The 20284-nt window shown below is 48.8% G+C and overlaps 1 protein-coding gene across 1 annotated transcript in view; it reads right to left on the bottom strand.

Moving 5' to 3' along the window:
- sli (slit guidance ligand) overlaps positions 1-20284 on the bottom strand; it is a 793209-nt gene that overhangs the window by 56223 nt on the left and 716702 nt on the right. The window contains exons 30-31 of the mRNA XM_084583167.1: positions 18353-18492; positions 18086-18179 (exon numbers count right to left, since the gene is read on the bottom strand). Of these exons, the coding sequence (XP_084439293.1) occupies positions 18086-18179; positions 18353-18492 (234 nt within the window). The remainder of the gene's footprint in view (positions 1-18085; positions 18180-18352; positions 18493-20284) is intronic.

The raw sequence follows: 20284 nt of genomic DNA, 5'->3' as shown, positions 1-20284 counted from the left end.
ATTTCTTCACTCCCGACCTTAGCATTCCAGTCTCCTATGAGAAAAACGACGTCTGATGATGGGGTGCGGTCTAAAAGGCATTGTAGGTCCGCATAAAATCTCTCAACGTCAGCTTCTTCAGCAGTAGTGGTCGGTGCATAGACTTGGATAACTGTTATGTTGAAAGGGTGACCTTGGATCCGAAGTGAAATGATTCGGTCGTTTATGGGGTTGTACCCTAGCACTGCTTTGCCCATTCTTCTGTTTACTATGAGAGCGACCCCATTGCTTCTCTTGGATTCGTGGCCACAATAAAAGACATAATGGTCGCCGGAGTTGAATTCTCCCATTCCGGTCCACTTGAGCTCGCTGATGCGCAAGATATCAATGTTCAATCTGTTCATTTCTCGCTTGACGACATCCAGTTTACCTTGCGTCATAGATCTTACATTCCATGTTGCTATGTGATATATCTCCTTGCAACATCGGACTTTCCGGTCGCTTCCCGACACATCCACAACTGAGCGTCCTTTTGGCTTTAGCCCAGCCGCTTCATTCGTCCTGGAGCTGCTAGGAATCGCCCTTTGTTCATCCCCAGTAACATGTGGGACGCCTTCCAACCTGGGGGGCTCATCTTCCGGCGCCATATCATTAATGGTATTGTGACTGGCCATAGGGTTTTTTTGGCAGGAAATACTGGAGTGGGTTGCCATTACCTTCTACAGCGAATCACATGTCAGAACTCTCTGCCGTGACCTGTCTATCTTGAGTGGCCCTACACAGCAGAGCTCACGACTTCATCGAGTTTCGCAAGCCCCTCCGCCACGACAAGGCAGTGATCCATGAAGGGGTGTCAGTTCAGAGCTGCATACAAAAGGCTTCTGATACAGACAGAGGTCACCTCATCTGAAGCCGGTAACTGCTCTAAAGATCTAGTGACCGTGCTTAACGTGCCAAGCACCGTAACGTATGCCGAATCGTCGACAGAGGTTACAACGCAAAGCAGATCGTCTGTGCTTGAAGCCTGGGATGACGATCACGACTATACAGATCGCGTGGATCTCCCAAAGAGCCTGTCGGAGTTCGCTCGTGCAGTAGTTCCCTACATAGCAGAGTTTGTGGCCCGTAGAGGGCGTTTTGCGACTTCATGTGAGGAGTGCTGCATGGCATTACAGTCGACAGAGTGCCCGGCTTTGGTAGCCGCAAAAAGCAGAGGCGGTCTCATTGCACCATCCAAGGATGTGGTAAAGATATGTAATATTATGGAAAAGGGCATATGATTTCTTCAACATCAGTGCAAAGATGTCAAAACCCTGCATATAAGATGTCAAAGTATCTTGGCAGAAGTGGTGACAACTGTGTTTGAGCAGGCGCTGTTTCGCGAGCTTGAACCTCACCTTTTGGACTGCAACCCCCTCGATAATCTCATTTACGTCCTGTCCAAAAAGGTTGCTAACATGTACCGTCTGTTGCAGAAGTTTGCAGCCCAACGCGCCGGGCGGAGGAGCAGTATCGCTCCCGAGAGGCGGCGCTGCGCTCGCCGGCGCTGCCTGGTGGCGTAGCTATAAACAGTGAGGAGGCTTGTTCTCTTGCCCTCATCCAGCGGTTGATATCGCACATCTTTGCTCTCACCCGCGGGATGAGGGAAAGAGAACAAGCCTCCTCACTCTTCATAGCTGCGTCACCAGGCAGCGCCAGCGGGCGCAGCGCCGCCTCTCGGGAGCGATACTGCTCCTCCGCCCGGCGCGTTGGGCTGCAAACTTCTGCAACAGACGGTACCTGAAAATCAGAGTCCATCACATCGCAAAGATGATTAATGAAAAGAACTGCAAAAACAAGGTGAGAGAAGTGCTCACCAGAGAGATAATATTCAAGTACCAGTGAAGCATATCCACGCTTTTTTACCTGTAGTCATCAGTGTCTTTCCATTGTTCACACGCATGAAAAAGCTCGCCATTTTTTGCAGGCCGCTAAATATATGCCTATATTTAGTATAGGCCTCCTCTGGTTGTGGCCCATTCGTCAGATCATTTTTGTTCTTGACAGAAGTTATAGAGATAACTGCTGCGTCAGTTATGTTGTTCACTTTTTATTCGAATACTAAAGCTGCTCGCAGACAGAGTGACAACGAATAAAATCAGAAAACGCAACTGCGATCAAGAGAAAGTTTTATTTTGTTTTTGTCGTTCTTAGTCATCGTGAGTGTTCTTGTTTACAGAAAACATTTTTTGTACTCTACCAGCTGATAAAAATAGCCTGCCGATTTGAATGGACCGCCGCGGAGTTGGTGGCGGCACGTGAGCAAAGATTTTCTTCAAGGAACCTGCCACACGCATCCGTCCAGAAAAGTGCCGCGGGGCAAAGTATCCGAGAAAAAGAAAACCTTAAGTGTCCCCATAAAGCGAAAAATAATTTGATCGTCGTAACGAGTGGTATCGAACGCTTCTAAGCCTCAGCCACCTGATCTCTCCACGCAGCGCTTAGCCGCGCAAGCGCCTTTTGCCCTGAGCAAGATGGCCGCCGGCCGCGCCGCCAGGCTTCACCCGGTCGCATAGGCGGGTACCCAGGACCTCCGCTCCAGCAGTATTATATAACCTCCTTGATTGAGGGCCACGCTATAGTGCCTAGAATATAAGCCACGCGTAACTCGTCCCTTGTGAATGTATTGCTGTTCCTTGCTTGTGGCGAAATTTGTGGTGTTTTGTGAAGAGTAGTCGCGTTTTTGACGGTTCACGCTTCATTCGGACATGCTCCAAGTGTACCAGGAACTATCAGAACGACGTTCTGGCGGCGGAGTCGCTGGAGGTCCTCAAGAAATTGCGATCTGACTGACGAACGTATTTACGAAGTCTACTGTGGATAAAAGTGACGTGTTACTGTGTCGCGATGCTCTTGAGAAAAGGAAGCATGCTGGCACTGCAGTGTGTTTACATATTGTCACGTGCTTCGGGCGTCAGGAAAGGAAGAAGAGGCTAGAGAGAAGACGAAGAAACGGAAGACACAGTGGTGTGTGCTGGTGCTCCTTGCGTGACTCACAGCGCTTTAGACTACCAATAAACACCCCCGTTACGTACTGAGTACGTAACAGTTGTGGTGGAGGTGCTGGGTAGATCAACACGGATCCCCGTTGTCTTCGACGAAGCCGCCGGCTCGCTGGTTTGCCACCACTACTATCTAACATTGCTCAAGACGGCGACGCTGACCGAACAACACCTGCGGTGAGCAACTGCCAGCACTACCGCGAGCCGCGCACATTTAGTGGAAAACCTGACGAGGACGTCGACGAGTGGCTAACCAACTACGAGCGGGTGAGCCGGTACAATCGTTGGGAAGGATTGGGAACTGCTTTCGGAGATAGACAGTCGTTACGAGGCACTTGTTATGAATAAGGCCTGCCCTCTGTCTGAAGCAGTTAACGCGTCTGTCACCATGGCGGAGCAGAGCGCAAAGCTGAGCTCTACATCACACGAGGAGCAAGCGGCGGGGCCTGAGGCAGACAAACTAATGGGTGGTGAGCAGGGTGTGGCGACGGAACAGCCCTGTGAAGTAGATCTGGAAGAAAGCGAGAAGGAAGAAGTAATCTCCATCCAGGATGACGCGGACGCAGCCCTAAAACAGTGCCAGGTATTCAGATTCGACCGAGTATCAGACGAAACCTTAAAGAAAGTGTGGGCTGACGCAAAGGCTCTTGTTCGGTAGAAACCCTATCGGACCGCTAGCAATTCTGCAGCGAACATGGACAGGCCAGCAACCCCTCCCGAACACACTCAGAGAAGAACCCGCGAAGTATTTGCGACAGCTACGCGAGCAGCTAGAGGTAGCAGCGGAAGTAGCGGGTTTGACGGCGAGCGCACGTCAGGGAAGTTACGCGCAGGCGTATAACAGGCGCGCACGGAGCAAGACGTTTGTCGTCGGAGACCAGGTATTGCTCTTTGACACAGACCCTGGCAGTAAAATGGCCCCCAAATGGCTCGGTCCATTCGTCGTAACCGCGCAAGAGAGGCAGAACTCGTACAGAATTGACAAGGGAAAAACGGCTACAGCGACAGTGCATGCGAACAGGCTGCGACCCTACTACGCACGTGTCAGCCATGTCGGAGTAGTTTTCGAGGAAGACGAGGAGTTTGGTGAAATCGAGTACACCCCTCGGTCTGTGCCTGAGAGATGTGGTGGTTGTCTTATAGATGCGGAGACACTCGCACACCGACCTACTCAGGACCGCCTCGAGATCTCGGAGGTGTTTGCCGCTTACGCTGATTTGTTGAGCGAAACGCCGGGAGTCGCACGAGTTGGGGCACATAAGATAGAGCTGCACGAAGGCCACCAGCTCAAACGCACTTTCCCATATCGCGTGCCGGAGTTATTAAGGAGTGAGGTGAGCCGCCAGGTAAACGAGTTGCTAGACCTCGGGCTGGTGTATCCGGTGGAAAGCGAGTACGCCCATCCCGTTGTATGCGTGGGTAAGAAGGATGGATCGGTGCGCATGTGTGTTGACTATCGCGCTTTAAACGCAGCGACGCGCACGGATGCCTTTCCAATGTCACCCCCTAAAGAGCTCATCATGAGGGTGGGCCGCGCTAGGTATATCACTCTTATCGACTTGCGACGCGGATACTGGCAGGTGCCGGTAGCTCCGGAGAGCCAACATCTGACCGCCTTCGTAACTCACGAGGGACAATATGCTTGGCGCGTCATGCCGTTCGGGCTAAAGAACGCCGCGGCCACCTTTCAGCGGATAATGAACACCCTCCTCTCGAAACATCAGGCGTATGCGGCCGCATACCTCGATGACATCGCCATTTTCTCTGAACACTTGCGGCACATAGAAAATTTTTGGTTTGTTGCGCGACGCCAAGCTTAAAGTGAGCCGGGAAAAGTGTCAGGTCGCACAGGCCCACATTAAGTACCTAGGACACATAGTGGGAGGCGGAACCCATGGGCCCGACCCAGAAAAGATATCGGCCATTCGTGGGCTCGTGCCCCCCGCGACAAAGAGACAGCTACGGAGTCTGCTAGGCTTATGTGGTTACTACCGCGATTACGTTGAAGGATACGCCGAGGTGGCCGCACCACTCACGTCTTTGACGAGGCGAGGTGTACCTAACACGATTCCGTGGAGCCAGGAAGCGCAAAACGCGCTCGACAGGCTCAAGTTAGCTCTGTGCGAAGCTGCATCGCTGAACACCCCCCACATTAAAAGGCCATATTGGCTGTTCACCGACGCGTCCAACGTTGCAGCGGGGGCTTGTTTGGCGCAGATGGGAGACGAGGGACGGGAAAGGCCGATAGCGTTTGCCAGCCACCGATTCACGCCAACGCAGATCCACTGGTCTACTATCGAGCGGGAAGCATTCGCCATTATCTGGGCACTAAAGAAATTTGATCAGGGTGTACGGGGCAGAAATTAACGTGAAGTCTGACCACAACCCCCTCTCCTATCTCACTACTAATACGCCTCATGGGGCAAAACTCGCGCGATGGGCGCTGGCCCTACAATGTGACGGTGACCCACAGGAAAGAGTCAAGCAATGGTAACGCCGACGCGTTAACTCGTGTCCCCAATGTGACTTGGGGCGTAGAGCAAGCACACGCTTGAGCCATGGCCTTTCGGCGACGCGTGAATGTTCCCGCGTACCCGGTGCAATGTGTGATGTGAACGGTGGAGTGCGCGTGAACTTGGCGTGAGGACATCCAATTGCTCGCGCGCGGGACTTTCACGAACACTGTCCGGTCCGCCAATGCGAATGTGTGATTTGTTTTGTGTAATACCCATCTTGTGTCGCGAGATTCATTTGGTGTTCCATTCACGTGCGAAGTGTCTTACATGTTTTGTTTTCTTCGCGGGTTGTTGCGGCCTTTGTTGTATTAGGCTGAAATGACCGGATTCCAAGCTCATTTACCCTCTTAGGAGGGACGTGTAAGGCCGCAGTGAAAAGCGACTCGCACGTGGAGTCGAGCTGGCGGTCGAACCCCCCACGCGCCGAGGCCAAGGAGCGAGCGCTGTTGTTTTTTTTCTCCTTTTCTCCCCTTTTCTTGGGCGCGGGCGCGCGGGAGGCCTGGGTTGTTTCGTCCTTTCGCCCCGAGGCGTCGCCAAGAAGCGAACGACAGACGCATCCAATTATCAGCCGGGAACAACAGTGGCACGCTTCTGCGAACCACTTTACGGCCGGCTCGTCCAGCGATGTCCCGCCGTGGCGCCAAGCATGGGTGCAGGGAGACGCCGTTAATGAAGCTTTTTGCACTGCCACAAGCGCTCACTAAATGTCCTGCAGAAGGTGACAATAGGCGCGACCCTCGGCCCTCCCAAGTAGGCAATCAGCCCAGCGATCTCCCGCTGTGCCGCGAAACATCGGGGCAGAGAGACCCCGATAATGAAGCCGTTTTGCCCTGCCCCAAGCGCTCACTAAACGCCCTGTAGAAGACGACAATAGGTGCGGCACTTAGCCCCCACGCAGCGGCTCATCGGGTGCGAGCAACAGCGACGCTACACTGCTCTGGGACAGTGCTGCCCCCCCCCCCCCCCACACCTTTTCCTCGAACGGGACGGCGGGGTGGCCTAGTCTTCAGAATCCCCCGCGGCGTTTCTTTCACAAAGGCGCCAGCTGCAGGGTCGCGTCGCAAACACGCTGAGGAGGGGAGGCAAAGACAGGCGCCGTGCGAGAGGGTTTGGGGACCGGCGAGTGGAAAGAGTGTGTGTTTTGAATGTTGTATTTTTATTTGATGTAATTAAGGACCTGGGTCCGAAATTATTCCCAACCCACTGGGGTTGTGGCATGTTTTTAAATAATTTGATTGGCTGCTTTGATGTTGATGATGATGTTTGTCATCAAAAAGCGGTCCTCGGACCATGTTCGACAGTCAAGATTGAGGCTGCGTGCTTAGCACGTATTTACAGTCCCTAGGCTTTAACCGAAATGCTCGGTAGAAAAGTAAGGGCTTGTACAGCGACTTCTCTGTGTGAGACTATTTTGTTTTAAGTTGCAGTTGTCTGTGTGACTCTTGTTGCTGTAACTTACGGTTTGCCAATGTAAACTATTTTGCTTCTGTAAAAATATATCTCCTCCTGACCATCATCAGATCATCGTCTTCTGCTTCTCTACCTGCCGAACACGAACTTAACATCACTCCAGCAATGAGAAGTAAACGTTTTGTAGCTTGTGCTCACTGCCCCACTGGTTGAAGCCCGCCACACGGTCGAAATTAGCTAACCAGCCTTCAATGTTCTCGAACCTATCACCGTGGAACGAAGGCGGTGACCGAGGTGTGTGGAGGACAGACGCCGGCACCGTTCAAGTCTGCTGAGGAGTATGGCTGTTCGAGGTAGTAATCATGTCTCTTGGAGGTGTTCTCTGCCGCTGAACTCAGGCTGTAGGCCTCGCAGGAGACGGATCGCCTTGTGGACAGGTATTCATGCACTAGGAACTGGCTTCAAAGGTGCTTTCGAAATCAGCGTACATGGGAGGATACCCAGCACGGCTCCATCAAATGTCACCATCATATAGCCAATGTAGGTAAGAAGGTTGGTTTAATCTCTGTGACGCAGCTCTGGGACGCGGTAAGGCTGTCGGGAGCTCGAGAGTTAAAGACTAAGAAGCACCGCTGTCACAAGACCAGCTAAAATGTCCGGTAATGCAGTACGCCCGCATGACGGCGCCACGAGATTGATAGGAATGCGGCAATATTACACAATGTTCTTGTCCAGTTCTAGTCATGCCAATGCAAAATGGCGCTTATGAATTAATGCATAATGGTGGCTGCTCAGGCAACATCCCTTTTTTATTTCTTCCAAAGCCTCGTCATGTATTTGCGTTTTGTCATGCATTCATCGGGCTGGGTTATGGCTAGTTCTTTTTCGAAATGTCCATACCAATTATTGTGCTTATCGGGTGATACATCGATGCTACTGCACACAAATAAACACCACAGTAACCGCCTTGGCCAAGATGTTTAACAACCAAACGGACATTTTTTTCTCGTAATATGAGCGAAAATGTCCTTTAATAATCCTATCGGGCGGCTCAAATATTTGCGTTAGGCGATACATTATACTGCTGCCCGCTGGAGATATGAATGCTAGTGAATGCACGCCGAGCTGTACTCACCAGTCGGCAGAAATGACTAAGCAATTGTTACAAGCCTGGCTCCGCTGAACGGTTGAATATTGTTTCAGTTAGCTTGACTTTTTACTAAACCATTTATTTTATGTATATGAGAAGTTTTAAAACGCGCAAATTCATTTGGAGTGCGCACTACTTGTACAATTTTGCAATAAAGCTCAAAAAGATCAGAATTGCTGCATTTGAGACGTGGTTGTGATCCCAGGTAGGTGGCGGCCGCTTCGCAAATCCAGCTTTTAGCAGCATAAATGGGCTAATCGGCGCGTACGGGGATCTTGATTCACTTCTACCAAGATGATACGTGGCAGAAGGCTAGTACCACAACAGGGGAAATCAAAACAGGCAAGCACCAACCGTTTCTTCAGCTTTGTCGTCTATCACTGTGTAGTATCACTGTATGACATATACGTAACAATATTATGCCAGTTATATTTTCATCGCCAGAAGTCCGTACTTGATATGCGTATTCGTTCTTCATAATCGACCCGCCACACCAGCGATTGTGCTTTCTCTGTTTCCTGCAATGAGAAAGCGTGGCTGAAAAAAAACCAGATAAATGTGGAATAATTCCAGTCATTTTGTTGTTTCTCCGATCGTACCCAATGGGCAACATGACGTTTGTGCTGGATTGTTTCCACGGTAAAAAGATAGCCAACCGATACCCAGAATTCAAACGCAAATTGCCCCCACTGATAATATAGCAACAATAAAGCCCCCGCTCCATGGAGCGCCCGAGAGCGCGCACGAACGTACGCTGGAGTCTGTCTGCGCATGCGTGACCAGTCAGGCGCGGAGCAGATATCTGTCCATGTCAGATATTTCCGTAGCGGTCGCGTGAGGAGACTCGCCGGTTTTTGGCTCGTGCACCAATCAGAGGATGCCTTTCGCGTCGTCTCCGCGATCTGTCTCTGTTTGCTCTTTTTTTTTTTTTGGTATCGGTACGCGCCGTCTCCGCATAGAGAAAGAGATTGGTAAAAAGCGGATACTCGGCGAAAACTGGCCCCAGGAAATGACGCGCGACTTGTTGCGCTGCCGCCGATTGATGAATGGCGGCACCAGCGCGGACGCACGCGCAACGGCACTCGTTGCAGCGGTGGCCCGCCGGAGCAGACGAAGGGAGCGAGCGGTTGTCTGCTCGTGGCTCGCCGTGCCTGTGCGGCACAGACCGCATATTTTTTAGAGCGCAGCTCTTTGGCGTCCGTTCCTGGGTTTCGCGTCGTCGTCGGCCTCGTAACCAGCTCCGCCCCCCTTTCATCCCCCCAGCGCTAGCAGCGACCGACTGATACCGCTGGATGCCGCTGACGCCGCTAGAGAGTCAAGATAACGTGACTGCATAGAACACCGTCGCCGCCATGCAGAAAGAGGAGTGTGTGGCGGATAGGGTGCTCTTCAGTTGCCGACGCGCCGGTTATTTCACGTAGGCCCCGGCACGTCGACGAATACGTGACCACCTTCCCACGGCTAGACCTGGTTCTTGGCGCTGCGGAAGCGAGGGTATCATATTGTTTGCGTCGGCATCGGCGGCGTTGTCCCTGAAACCAACTCCGCAGCTGGGGTTGACTCACTATCGGCGTCAGCAGCATCAGTCAGTCGCTGCTATCTCTTCCCTCCTCCCTTTATCGCGTTGTCCGCTTGCTGCGCGCGCTTCTGCCCCCATCGTTTGCCGCTGGGTGTACACGCCGCCCCCCTCCCCCCTCTTCCTGCGAGTCTCCGGTTGTCAAAGCGCCGGCTCGAACTTAATTACTTTCTTCGCTCCTCCTCCAATGCAACCCCTGTGCGGTGGCAATCAGAGAGCCAGATCGGTGGCGGCGGATCTGTATATGTGCACCGCCCGAGCCGAAATTGCCGCTGCCGTTCGCCACGGCGAAATTATCTGCCAGTTCTTTCTGAGCCATGAGCGAGACGACCGGTGGAAGTCCTCCGTCTGCTGCTGCTGCTAAACGAGCCGCCAGAGCAGAGGCCCAGCGCCGTCGCCGCCAGAATCCAGAGCAGTAAGCGAGGCTGAAGCAGAAGCTCATCGCGGCCGTCGTGAAGACCCTGCCGTTCGCACCGCCGAAGCGGAGGCTCATCGCCACCGTCGAGAGCAACCAGGTGTAAGCGAGGCTGAAGCAGAAGCTCATCGCCGCCGCCGAGAAGGGAGTCTTTGTGAAAGGAATACGTGTGAAAAATAAAAAAAAATTCTGTCATAGCGCATACATGTGTTGCTCGATTTCTTTGCCTCAATCTATCGAAAAGGTGAAACAGCGTATTTGCTGCGCTCAAATTTCGCATTAGGAAGTAACGTAATCGTCGGTAATTTTTTCTTTCTCGTGGGCTGCTACGCGGAACGACTGCGGTATGGAACGACGTCAAGGTGAGCAACGTTTTTTGCTGAACTACGCTGCATTTCAAGCAGTTTACCATAAGCACGCCGGCCGGTGCCAATTAAGTTTCGCAGCTCGTGAACAGGCTGTTCAGGCATAGAGAAGGCGCAGTTAGTGACGCTCCGGCAGTTTCCAACCGCAGCGAGGTTTAATATGTTGTGTTCCTGCGAAACTGAGCAGCATTTCGAACAGTTTATCTCAGCACGCTGGACAAAGTGGCATGTGAAGGCATCTAGGCACGCCGTCGCGCCAAACATGCGTATTAGCCGGCCGGTGTGGCCAGGCCTGACGCGGTTTGCCGAACGGCTAGTCTTCCTAAGTGTCGCGTTTAACAGGGCGACGGTAAAGTGAGAAATGTCTTGACTTTCTTGTCAAACTGCGCACAGGCAGTTTAGCTCAGTACGGCGGCGACTGCGCTTCAAAAAGTCGAGCGTGAAGGGCAAGCTAACAGGCATGACAAGGCGTGCTGGCCGCGGTGACGTGACATGGCGTGAGGCGGTTTTGCGAACAGCTCGTTTTGCGTGGTGACCCGTTTAACAGAGTAACCGCAAGGTGAGAAATGTTTCATTCTTGTCAAATCGCGAGGCAGTTCGGGCAGTTTCGCTCAGCACGGTGGTCTGCGCTTCACAAAGTCGCGTATGAAGGGCAAGCCAACATGGCGTGCTCGCCGGCCGCGATGGATCCAGGCCGCGGTTTTGCGAACGGCTAGTTTTGCGTGGTGTCGCGTTGCATTTAACGGGACAACGTTAAAGTGAGAAATGGTTTTTCATGCTGCAAGCTTCATTGTTTCAGCTGTTCAGTGCTTTTGAGGAATATTGTTAGTTTAGTGGATGTTATTTCACTCACTGTAGAAGTGCATTTTCAGATAGGTTCGGTTCGCCTGCATTTCCTGACCTCTGCGTTGCAAGAGTAGCTTTTGTATCTATTTTACGAATGACAGATTTTCTGTTCTGGACCATAACTGCTGCGCACCAAGTTTTCAGTACGCACCCACATGCACAGATGTGTGCGCGGTGCAGTGGCCTTACAGTTCATTGCAACATCATGTTCATTCCTTTTCCAACAGCACTGCATAGCACGGAAGCCAAAGCCAAAGCACGGAAGATGCGACGAGTGAACGGAGTGGCCTTCCCCCAAGCGTCAGTAGTCCTCTTTGCCCTGAACAATACAAGTTACCCTTGCTAATGTAGCCACGACTGCGACTGTGTAGTTTATGTATAATGCCTGTTTTGTTACATATCATTTGCCATAATTCGGAAATCAACGTAATGCTATTTTTTGTCTCTGTACTGTGCACATCGCCTAATGTGTGCCAAGTTTTGTGAATGCATCAGTTGCATCTCTTATGCGTTTTATATGCAGCAAAATAAATGTTCATTTCACAAAGCACTTGGCGTCTTTTCTGCAATACTGTTTTGCAACGGCTGTGGCGCAGCTGCGTTGATGGCCAGTTTAAAGAACTGGGAATCTGTTTCATGTTGTTATGCATGCTGAACATAAATACAAACACTATCGTACCATGTAAAACTAAAATAATGCGCCAAAGGGCCGGGAAGGACGCAGCGCATGCAAGCATTCAAATCGCGCGCCTTTCAGCAAGACCGGAAGTAGTTGCCGCCGGCCGCTTGGTGCACTACAGTCAAATGGGCCACTAGGCCCTATGGGAGTGTCCGCTCTTCACCAATCTTTCTCTATGGTCTCCGCGATCCCTCTCCGTTTGCTTTTTTTTTTTTTTTGTGCGTAAAGTTTGTCGACCGACAAGGAAAGGTTCATCGCCGCAGTGTAGCGGCTCCACTCGCTGTAGTTCGCCAGCCACAAACCGCATAAAATAAAGAAGTTAAAGAAGCTATATGGGAAGAAGTGGCGTCTGAGGTGCGCAGGTAAGCGCATTGTTTACGACGAGAATAAGTGAAATGTGCTTAAAAATCCTTGTGCTGCAATCGCGCAGACAGCATCGAGCATGTGCCTAGGCGATGGAAGTCACTCAAGCTTAAAGTAGCAGTCGAACTGTTTCGGTCGGTTTTAGCCTACGAGGACTTGCAACAACACGCTTCATCGAGATGCGTACTTTTTGCACCGTTGTCAGGGCGCGTAGGCGCCTCTCGTGCGCCCCATGGAGCCGGGCCTTAAGGCGGAAACTTGGGCGAGTTGGAAAGCATTTGAAATCATATTTGCTAGCGCTTCTTTAACACACAAGAAGAAACACATATGAACAGGACTGACGCTAGTCTTCAGCTGTAATTAATTGAAACGACATGTTATATATACTCTCAGAAATGGTCATCACATATATGCAGTGGGAGTCCAACGCTTAAGGTAGGATAACTCTTTTTCAGACAGATATACAGATGCAGTGCTGACGCAGTTTTGGCCTTCTTTGTTTATGCATAGGGCTTCGAAACTTTGTCTGCTTGAGTCCTTTTTTGTTGCCAGTACGTGCGTGTTCTGAAGGATAGGTGTGCAGTGTATGGGGTTCGGTTCGCCAGGGAATCTTTTGATAAGGGACCGCTTGCAGTGATCAGCGATATTCCCCCCAGCTGATAGGGCAATAACTACGAATTTCAATACCCCGACTATGATGAGCCGCAAAGCAAAAAGGTGGGAGTTAAGGCTGTGTAGGGAGATGGGATTCGATAATTTGATCAAGAAAATTGTCAGGATATGGCGCTCAGCGTTTTCTTCACCGTGAAAACACATAAAGATGATGTGCCGCTGAGCACAGAAAGGGAGTCGTGGCAAGGCGCTCTTCCTGCAAGATAAATTTCGATTCTATAATGAGCTAGTGAATTATCTTAAGAATCACGAAGGTTCAATTTTACTTTTTCCACAGACGTAAAAGATCTTTTGTATTCCATATCACAAGGAGAAATCATGACTGTTTTGCGCATTGAAAGTGGCACTGTAATTACTTTTCAGAATTATATTGGAACGTCAATCGACAGCTTTTTACACCTGGTATTGTTTTACCTTTCATCGACTGTTGTAATGCATAAAGGTGCAGAATATGTTCAGAAGGATGGCATATGCATTGGTTCCTGTATCGCCCCAGCACTTAGTGACGTCTTTTTAGCCTATTGTGACCAAAGTGTTGTTGCGCGGATAAACACTGACAAAGTAAAACACATTTTTAGATATCTACCTTGTGGTAATGAATCTTGAAACGATTGACAACAGGGAAGATGGGAAATGTGCTTGATGTGTTCCAGTAGCCAGGGTTTAACCTTCAGAACTGAAATGCCAAAGGACGATAGGTTGCAGTTCCTTTACATATGCATAAAATTTGAAAGGGCACGTGTTTGCTGGTTGTATCAGCCGAGGACAAAATAAGGAGGCTATCAATCGGAAGCTGGTTAAGAGAGGTATCGCCATGCATGCCATCCGCGCTGCTCTCAATACGTCTTGTCATCATAGCATCTCTGAAACCGTTGCAAAATATTCGCCTAGAGAACGCTGTGTTTCCTGAAAGAAGTGAGAACGGGGCGACAAAGCCGATCCCAATCGGCGCCCTATGTACACAACGTGTCGCACTGTTTAAAAAAGTGTGGCGTCGATCTTGTATTGACTGCCTCAAATAAGCTTGTGCGCTTATGCCCTCTTGTGAAGGCCGCCAGTTTGTGCTAAAAAGCACCAAACGCAGTTCGTTCCGTGTAAAGTCGGTGTCGTGTACGCTCACTCGTGGAAAATCAGGTCGATGCTTAAAGGAAAGGCTGAGAGAATATCGTTTGGCTGCGGGATCTATATAAACTGGGGGAATTCTAGCTGATCAATGCAAGCGGTGCCTTATCAAAAGATACCTTGGCGACCCAAACCCCATACCCTGCACACTGATCCTTCAGAACACGCGCGGACTGGCAACAAAAAAGACTAAAACAGAAAGAGAAATATTCCAAGCCCTGTGCATAAACAAAGAAGGCCAAAACTGTGTCAGCACTACATCTGTATATCTGTCTGAAAAAGAGTTATCCTACCTTAAGCGTTAGACTCCCACTGCGCATGTGTGATGACCATTTTTGAGAGTATATAGACCGTTTTATCATGGGCGCTGCCATTTTTTGTATGTGGCGCCATCTAGCGGCCGAGTTGTGAACTGCCATGCTGGTATGTGGGGTCCCATCCGCGGAACAGGCGACAAGTAGCGGAAATCGGCATTTTGGAGCTTTCGCGTGCAAATTTTTGCTTTCTGAAAGTGCCTAGCTGAAAGGAAAAAAAAATTCAGTAGCGGCGAGCCCTTCGGTCAGAAATGACAAACAATTATGCTCCTGATCAGGTCGGCTGAAGGCTACAAGCCTGATTGCAATTAGTGTGTAACTTTTACGTGGCACAGAGAGGCGGCAGCTCACCACTGGCAGTGAGGGCAGCTTTCGATCTACTTTTTATTCTTAAATGATTTCTAGAGACGGCTTACCGTAACAATTTGAGGAAAGAAAGAAAGCGAATGTAGCCGTTTCATGTCACGTTTAGGAGCAATGCTAATCGCGCTACATTTGTTGGGTCAACCGATCATTCATATACTCTTTACTGCTTGAGCGGCTACTGCGGAAGTTCCCACACCTCCACTGGGGTTCTGGTCTTAAGCATCCATTTCGGATCCATTTACTCTACCCTGGCTACTTTTGTTAGGTGACAATCAGGCAGGGTGTTCAAGCGTCCACTACCAGGCAATCGGATTTCAGCATTGCCTACACGACTCAACCACCTGTTTGCCACTATGTGCGGGGAGTGACGATGACATCTAAATACAAGATAAAATTGATACCTATGGAATAGTGACCTCATGAAATAATGTTCCATAATGACCTCATCCAAAGTTGCTTTTGTCAACAATTATATAGTCCATTTTTCGTCGCAAGGTTTGCTTATTGGAAGCAATCGCTGCTATTCCTATGATCATATTCCCATTTATTATCGGCAGCAAAATCTTACGAGATGCATGTTAAAAAAATATTATGGCGCTGTTGCACTAAATACGTTGACAACCAATTTATTAGCATATCGTTGTCTTCAAATGGGACAGGTTCTTTCACACTTGCATTAACCTCAGGTGACTGAATCGAAATAGTTGTTTACCTGGCGGCATCTCGTAAATATTTTCCGCAAGGAATATCATCCGCTTGTTGCCCAAAGTCTGCCGTTGTTGCACGGGTATTCAGTTTTTCCGGTCCCTACTCTACAAACACAGTGTTCGGAACTCGCACGAAAGGCTGCCAAAGCGAAACATTTTCGATTGGGGCTTGAAATTCAGAAGCTGCTCGTCTTCGCCCAATTGAGTGAGTTGCAAGTGGAACAGTGTAGAGCGACACACGCGCATACCACCGCTGTTAATCTTTTATCTTCTGGTAATCATCTCCTTTTGGTTGTTATTTTTTGTTAATGCAAACAACTGAGTAAAAAAAGATTGTGCTAACCGCGGCAGCTCTTAGCAGCTAAACTGCGGCCGGCGGTAATGAACGATCAGGGAAGGAAAGAAAGGGGCGAAAGAAGAAAGAGCAGGGAAAGAAAGCACATCGCTCACATCAGCTAATCGGCTTAGAAGCTTTGCGGCTATTCAAGACACTCTGTGTGCAAAGGACTGCAACGTGTGCCCTTTCTCCGTAGAATGCCCTGCCGCCCCTGCTGCTATCCCCGCGTTCCGGTTCGAGGCTATTTTACTCCTCGCCGTGAAAACGGTCTATATGACATGTTTCATTAAACGACAGTTCAAGACAAGCGTCAGTCCTGTGTTCCTTCTTTCTAATGTCCCTTGTGTGTTACAGAAGCAAATATGATTTTAATATAGCGACAGTCAGACGTGCACGGGAGCTGTCTCAGCATTGGTATTCTTTAAAAAAGCTGTGTTGCAATATCAAATTAGTAATCACAAGGCTAAAATCCACTCGCGCACTCAAAACATTCCCCATGTGCTCCTCATTTTCGAATTTTACATTCAACACAAGTATTTGTGACAGACCTATATTATTAAGAAGATGGCAAAGCTCACTGTTATTACTCAGATGTGAACGGGCAAGAATTTATTTTATGCCCTTCTGAGCAACTTTATGCGATAACTACAGTGAAACAATGAAGAAAAAAAAAACGCCTTGTGACACATGAGTGGTACGTGATAACAGTGTAAAAAATGTCCAAGGAGGTTAAAACGAGTGCGTAGTCCTACAGGCAAACTGGGTCATCAATGTCACATGAAGAAGCCCGGCGTCGCCACGGCGCCCCTCGATTCCCCGTAGTGAAACTTGTTTACTGTACCCGAACGACCCGGCATAAAACAAGCAGTGTGCCACTGCTGATGCCAATATGGCGCTCTTCCGGTAAACGCGAATGCGTAGTGGGCTGCTAGGGGACCAAAATTTTGCGGAAACCTATTGCCAGAGACATCGCTTGGAAGGGCATCTTCGTATTGATTTATTGGAACTAGTGATTAAAAAAACAAAACATAATCATGTGTAGAGGACTTCTTGGAGTAATTATAGTAGCCTCTTCCAGGGGATTGCATGCGGTACACAATGATGTGCTTCTCGGAGAGACTGCTCGGAAGGTGAGCTTTTATAGCTTTCCGTTACCTTTGCTGCGCGTTTCGGATACTGTGTTGCTTTAACTGCATGAATTCACTCGAGGATCTGTTACTGGTGAGTTGGCGCGATGGCTTTAAATGATTTACTGAATATATTTTTCCGGGAACTCTTTTCATGCTTCCCCGAGGACAGATTATCTTTCATGATATAAAAGGAGTACACTTTTATATGGTAAAGTATTCGAAGCAAGAGCTATATTAAGAAATGGGCCCTATGTCGTATACTTTTCGCTAGTAGTTCCTTGAAATTTCATGACGGCGCTATTATTCGGTTATACCGCTAAAATAAATACAAAATGATTACATATCAATATTGCTCACGTCACCGTTAGTAAACAATGTGAATTGTGGTTAAATATCTATGCAGTGGACCATTTATTGTTTAACAACAAGGCGCACAAAATTATTGTACAAATAAAAAGTCAACAAAAAGCGGTTCTTCTAATGTCGCAGAAAAGCCGGCGTCGGCGTTGTTCTCCGTTGTTGCAACGCGAAAATCAGCGCCAGTATGCGGCGCTCACACCCGCGATTGTACTGCGCTGCCGCAGTACAGGTGGCGCCCGCAAGTGGCCGGGTGAATAAACCGGAAGACGACTGGAAGGTTGGTGGCTTAAAAGCAGAAGAGTGACATAATGTTAGTAATGTAGAAACAAAAATTCAATAAATAGAATGATGGTATAGTTAACCAATCTAAAACAATAATTAAGATATAGGGAGAAAAATGAGCATGATAGCCACTGCTACCACCTTGTTTCAAAGGGGACGCTCCTATATTCCTTCCTTCCTTTCATCCATCCGTCTGTCCGTCCGTCCTAGTGCTTGTTTTGCCGTACAACTGTATAGACAGAATGCACAGGCGCTAAAAAGCGTTCCTTGGTATGTCCCACTTTAATACCAATCTAAGGATGCAGCAGTAGTGATGGTCGACCACTACTCCTTTGTGCCTACCACTCTAGCTAGATAAAAATGGTTGTGTACGCAGTCAGTGCTCGCAAAATGGAAATATTACTCCGGGCAGCGCATAATGTATCGCAAACTATGCTTGAAGACCAAAAACTCACGTGTAGTGTGTCAAATGGTCATGACAAGTAGCCCCATTCTTGCACGGGTTGAATTCTTTGCTGCAAAAGTTAATCTTTTTCTCGCAATAGTTGCCTGGAAAGAAAAGAAAACATATCTTTTCACTGTTATAGCTGAATCACAAGCGTGATTAAAAAGTATAGGAGGGGGATCAAGAGGGCAAATATTTAGCTCTATCGAGAATTAAGCTCTGCACCACCTAGCGGCGCGTTTTGAGTATAATATGCAAATAAAGAAGAAATGCTCACCGGTGTAGCCAGGGCTGCAGGCGCACGAGTAGCTTCCAATGGCGTCGATGCACGTTGCGTAGTTTTCACATTTGTTCTTGTAGCAGTCATCGATGTTGGTTTCGCACCGGTCCCCTTGGAAGCCCAGCGGGCAGTGGCAACTGCACAGGTGATGCAAATGCCCACTTTCACGCTTTTCCCTACTATTTGAACGCGGTGTGGGATATCCATGTATGGTTACATTATCGGCTGGTTTAAAACGCGTACAGAACCGTTTTGTCGCCAACGATTACGACACAGCGTCGTTTCAGCAATGAAGTAAGAACTTGTAAGTAATAAGCGTATGCGCACCGGAAACCTTCTATCATAAAACCGAAATTAATAAAACTCTGTATGTCCATTTTGTATCTGCAAGTTGTGATCATGCTTTTAAGGTGCGAGAAATAAAATGTCCAACTAACGGTTGCCAGAACTCTTTCTTTCCGCATGTTATATCTGTTTGGAACAAACTCCCCAAAAATGTCGTTGACTGCGCATGTGTGGAAGCGTTCGGTGCTTTTAATCATAAATCATATAATCTCAACTTTATATCATTTAATGTACGCGCATGTGTGCTTGATTTTGCTACATTTCATGGCTTTTCCGTGTGTTGTTTGAATGTCTCCTCACCTGGCTAGAGCACTTATATTGCGCAATAATGTCTTCGGGTGCTGAATAAATAAGACTGCATCATGCAAGTCATTTTACGTCGAGGGTGTTTTGCTGCAAACATTTCAATCAAAAATTTTATTTCTGAAATAAATATACAAGTGCCCAATTTATCTGTACTAATAGAGATTTCAAGAAGAACAAATATGGCTGAATAAGGCCAGGAGATTCCTAATGACACAATATTGCTTACAATATCTTGGAGGATGCAATATCTAAAACATATTGGTACTTTTGGCTCGTACGCCGGGTATATATGTAATGGAGGTCGCAAGTCAACTTGAAAAAACAAACAAAGAAAAACAGATCACTGCAGATATCTGCATTGGAGCAATGAGAAAACACGTGCGTTGGCTGATGTTTAGTAGCGCCTGGAGTGTCATGACTAGACATTTTTCAGTGTCATGATGTCACAAAAGTGGCAGCATTTATATTTAAACATATGTGGTATTCTAGAAGAGTTGATGTCAGTGTATACTCCTTGCCGGTCATGGCAGGAGCACGTCCTCGTCACGGGGTGGTTTCCGTGCAGTGAATAAGGAACAGTGCCGGCAAAAAGCCAGTACTGGAAAGGCTTGACCCTACAGAGGCATTGCAGTGGTACATAGCATAATATCATTTTTACAAACATAAAACAACCGATTTTTATTATCTGTACATTTGTTCAGACTATTTATTTAATTGATGCGGGAGAGTAGCCGCGAGCGGTGGCGTCCATCCTGCTTGTGTTGTACATGGGTAAATTTTTATCGCCTGCAAAGTGACCCTTAGCAGGACCGAAGTTGTTAGCGTACGTGCCTCCTTTTTTGGTTGTGACTTACTTTTTTTCTTCCGAAACATGGCGGCCATGCAGTGTGGAAGGTGCGGGGACTACGTGCCCCTTCCTGTGTGTCAGCTACTTGGTGCACTCGTGCGTGTTTGTTTTTACGAACCCTGACTTGGGGAGTGAACTATTGAGTGGGCGTATCTTGTGCATTGTCAACCGACGGCTAGAAAAGAACCCGACTCGGACCCAATGGCAGTGCGCTTCTCGCCTCCAAGCACTCCGGGCTCCCCGAACCGCCGCCGCATTGCACCCGGAAGACTGCGCCCCAGGGCTCCGGAAAGACCATCGCCTTCAGGAGCTGCGTCTCCTTTGTGAGTGGAGTGCCGCCGCGCTCGCAGGACAATATGCCCGTTTCCTAAGTTACTCTGAACTTTCTCTACACTCGTCTTATCTCGTTTTAAATGTCTGTGTTCAATTTG

This window comes from Amblyomma maculatum, chromosome 1 (assembly GCF_055883805.1).
Source record: "Amblyomma maculatum isolate TAMU_Amacu chromosome 1, ASM5588380v1, whole genome shotgun sequence".
Classification (NCBI taxonomy): Eukaryota; Metazoa; Arthropoda; class Arachnida; order Ixodida; family Ixodidae; genus Amblyomma; species Amblyomma maculatum.
Note: the sequence above shows the minus strand (reverse complement) of the source record. Positions and strands in the feature narration are given on the sequence as shown.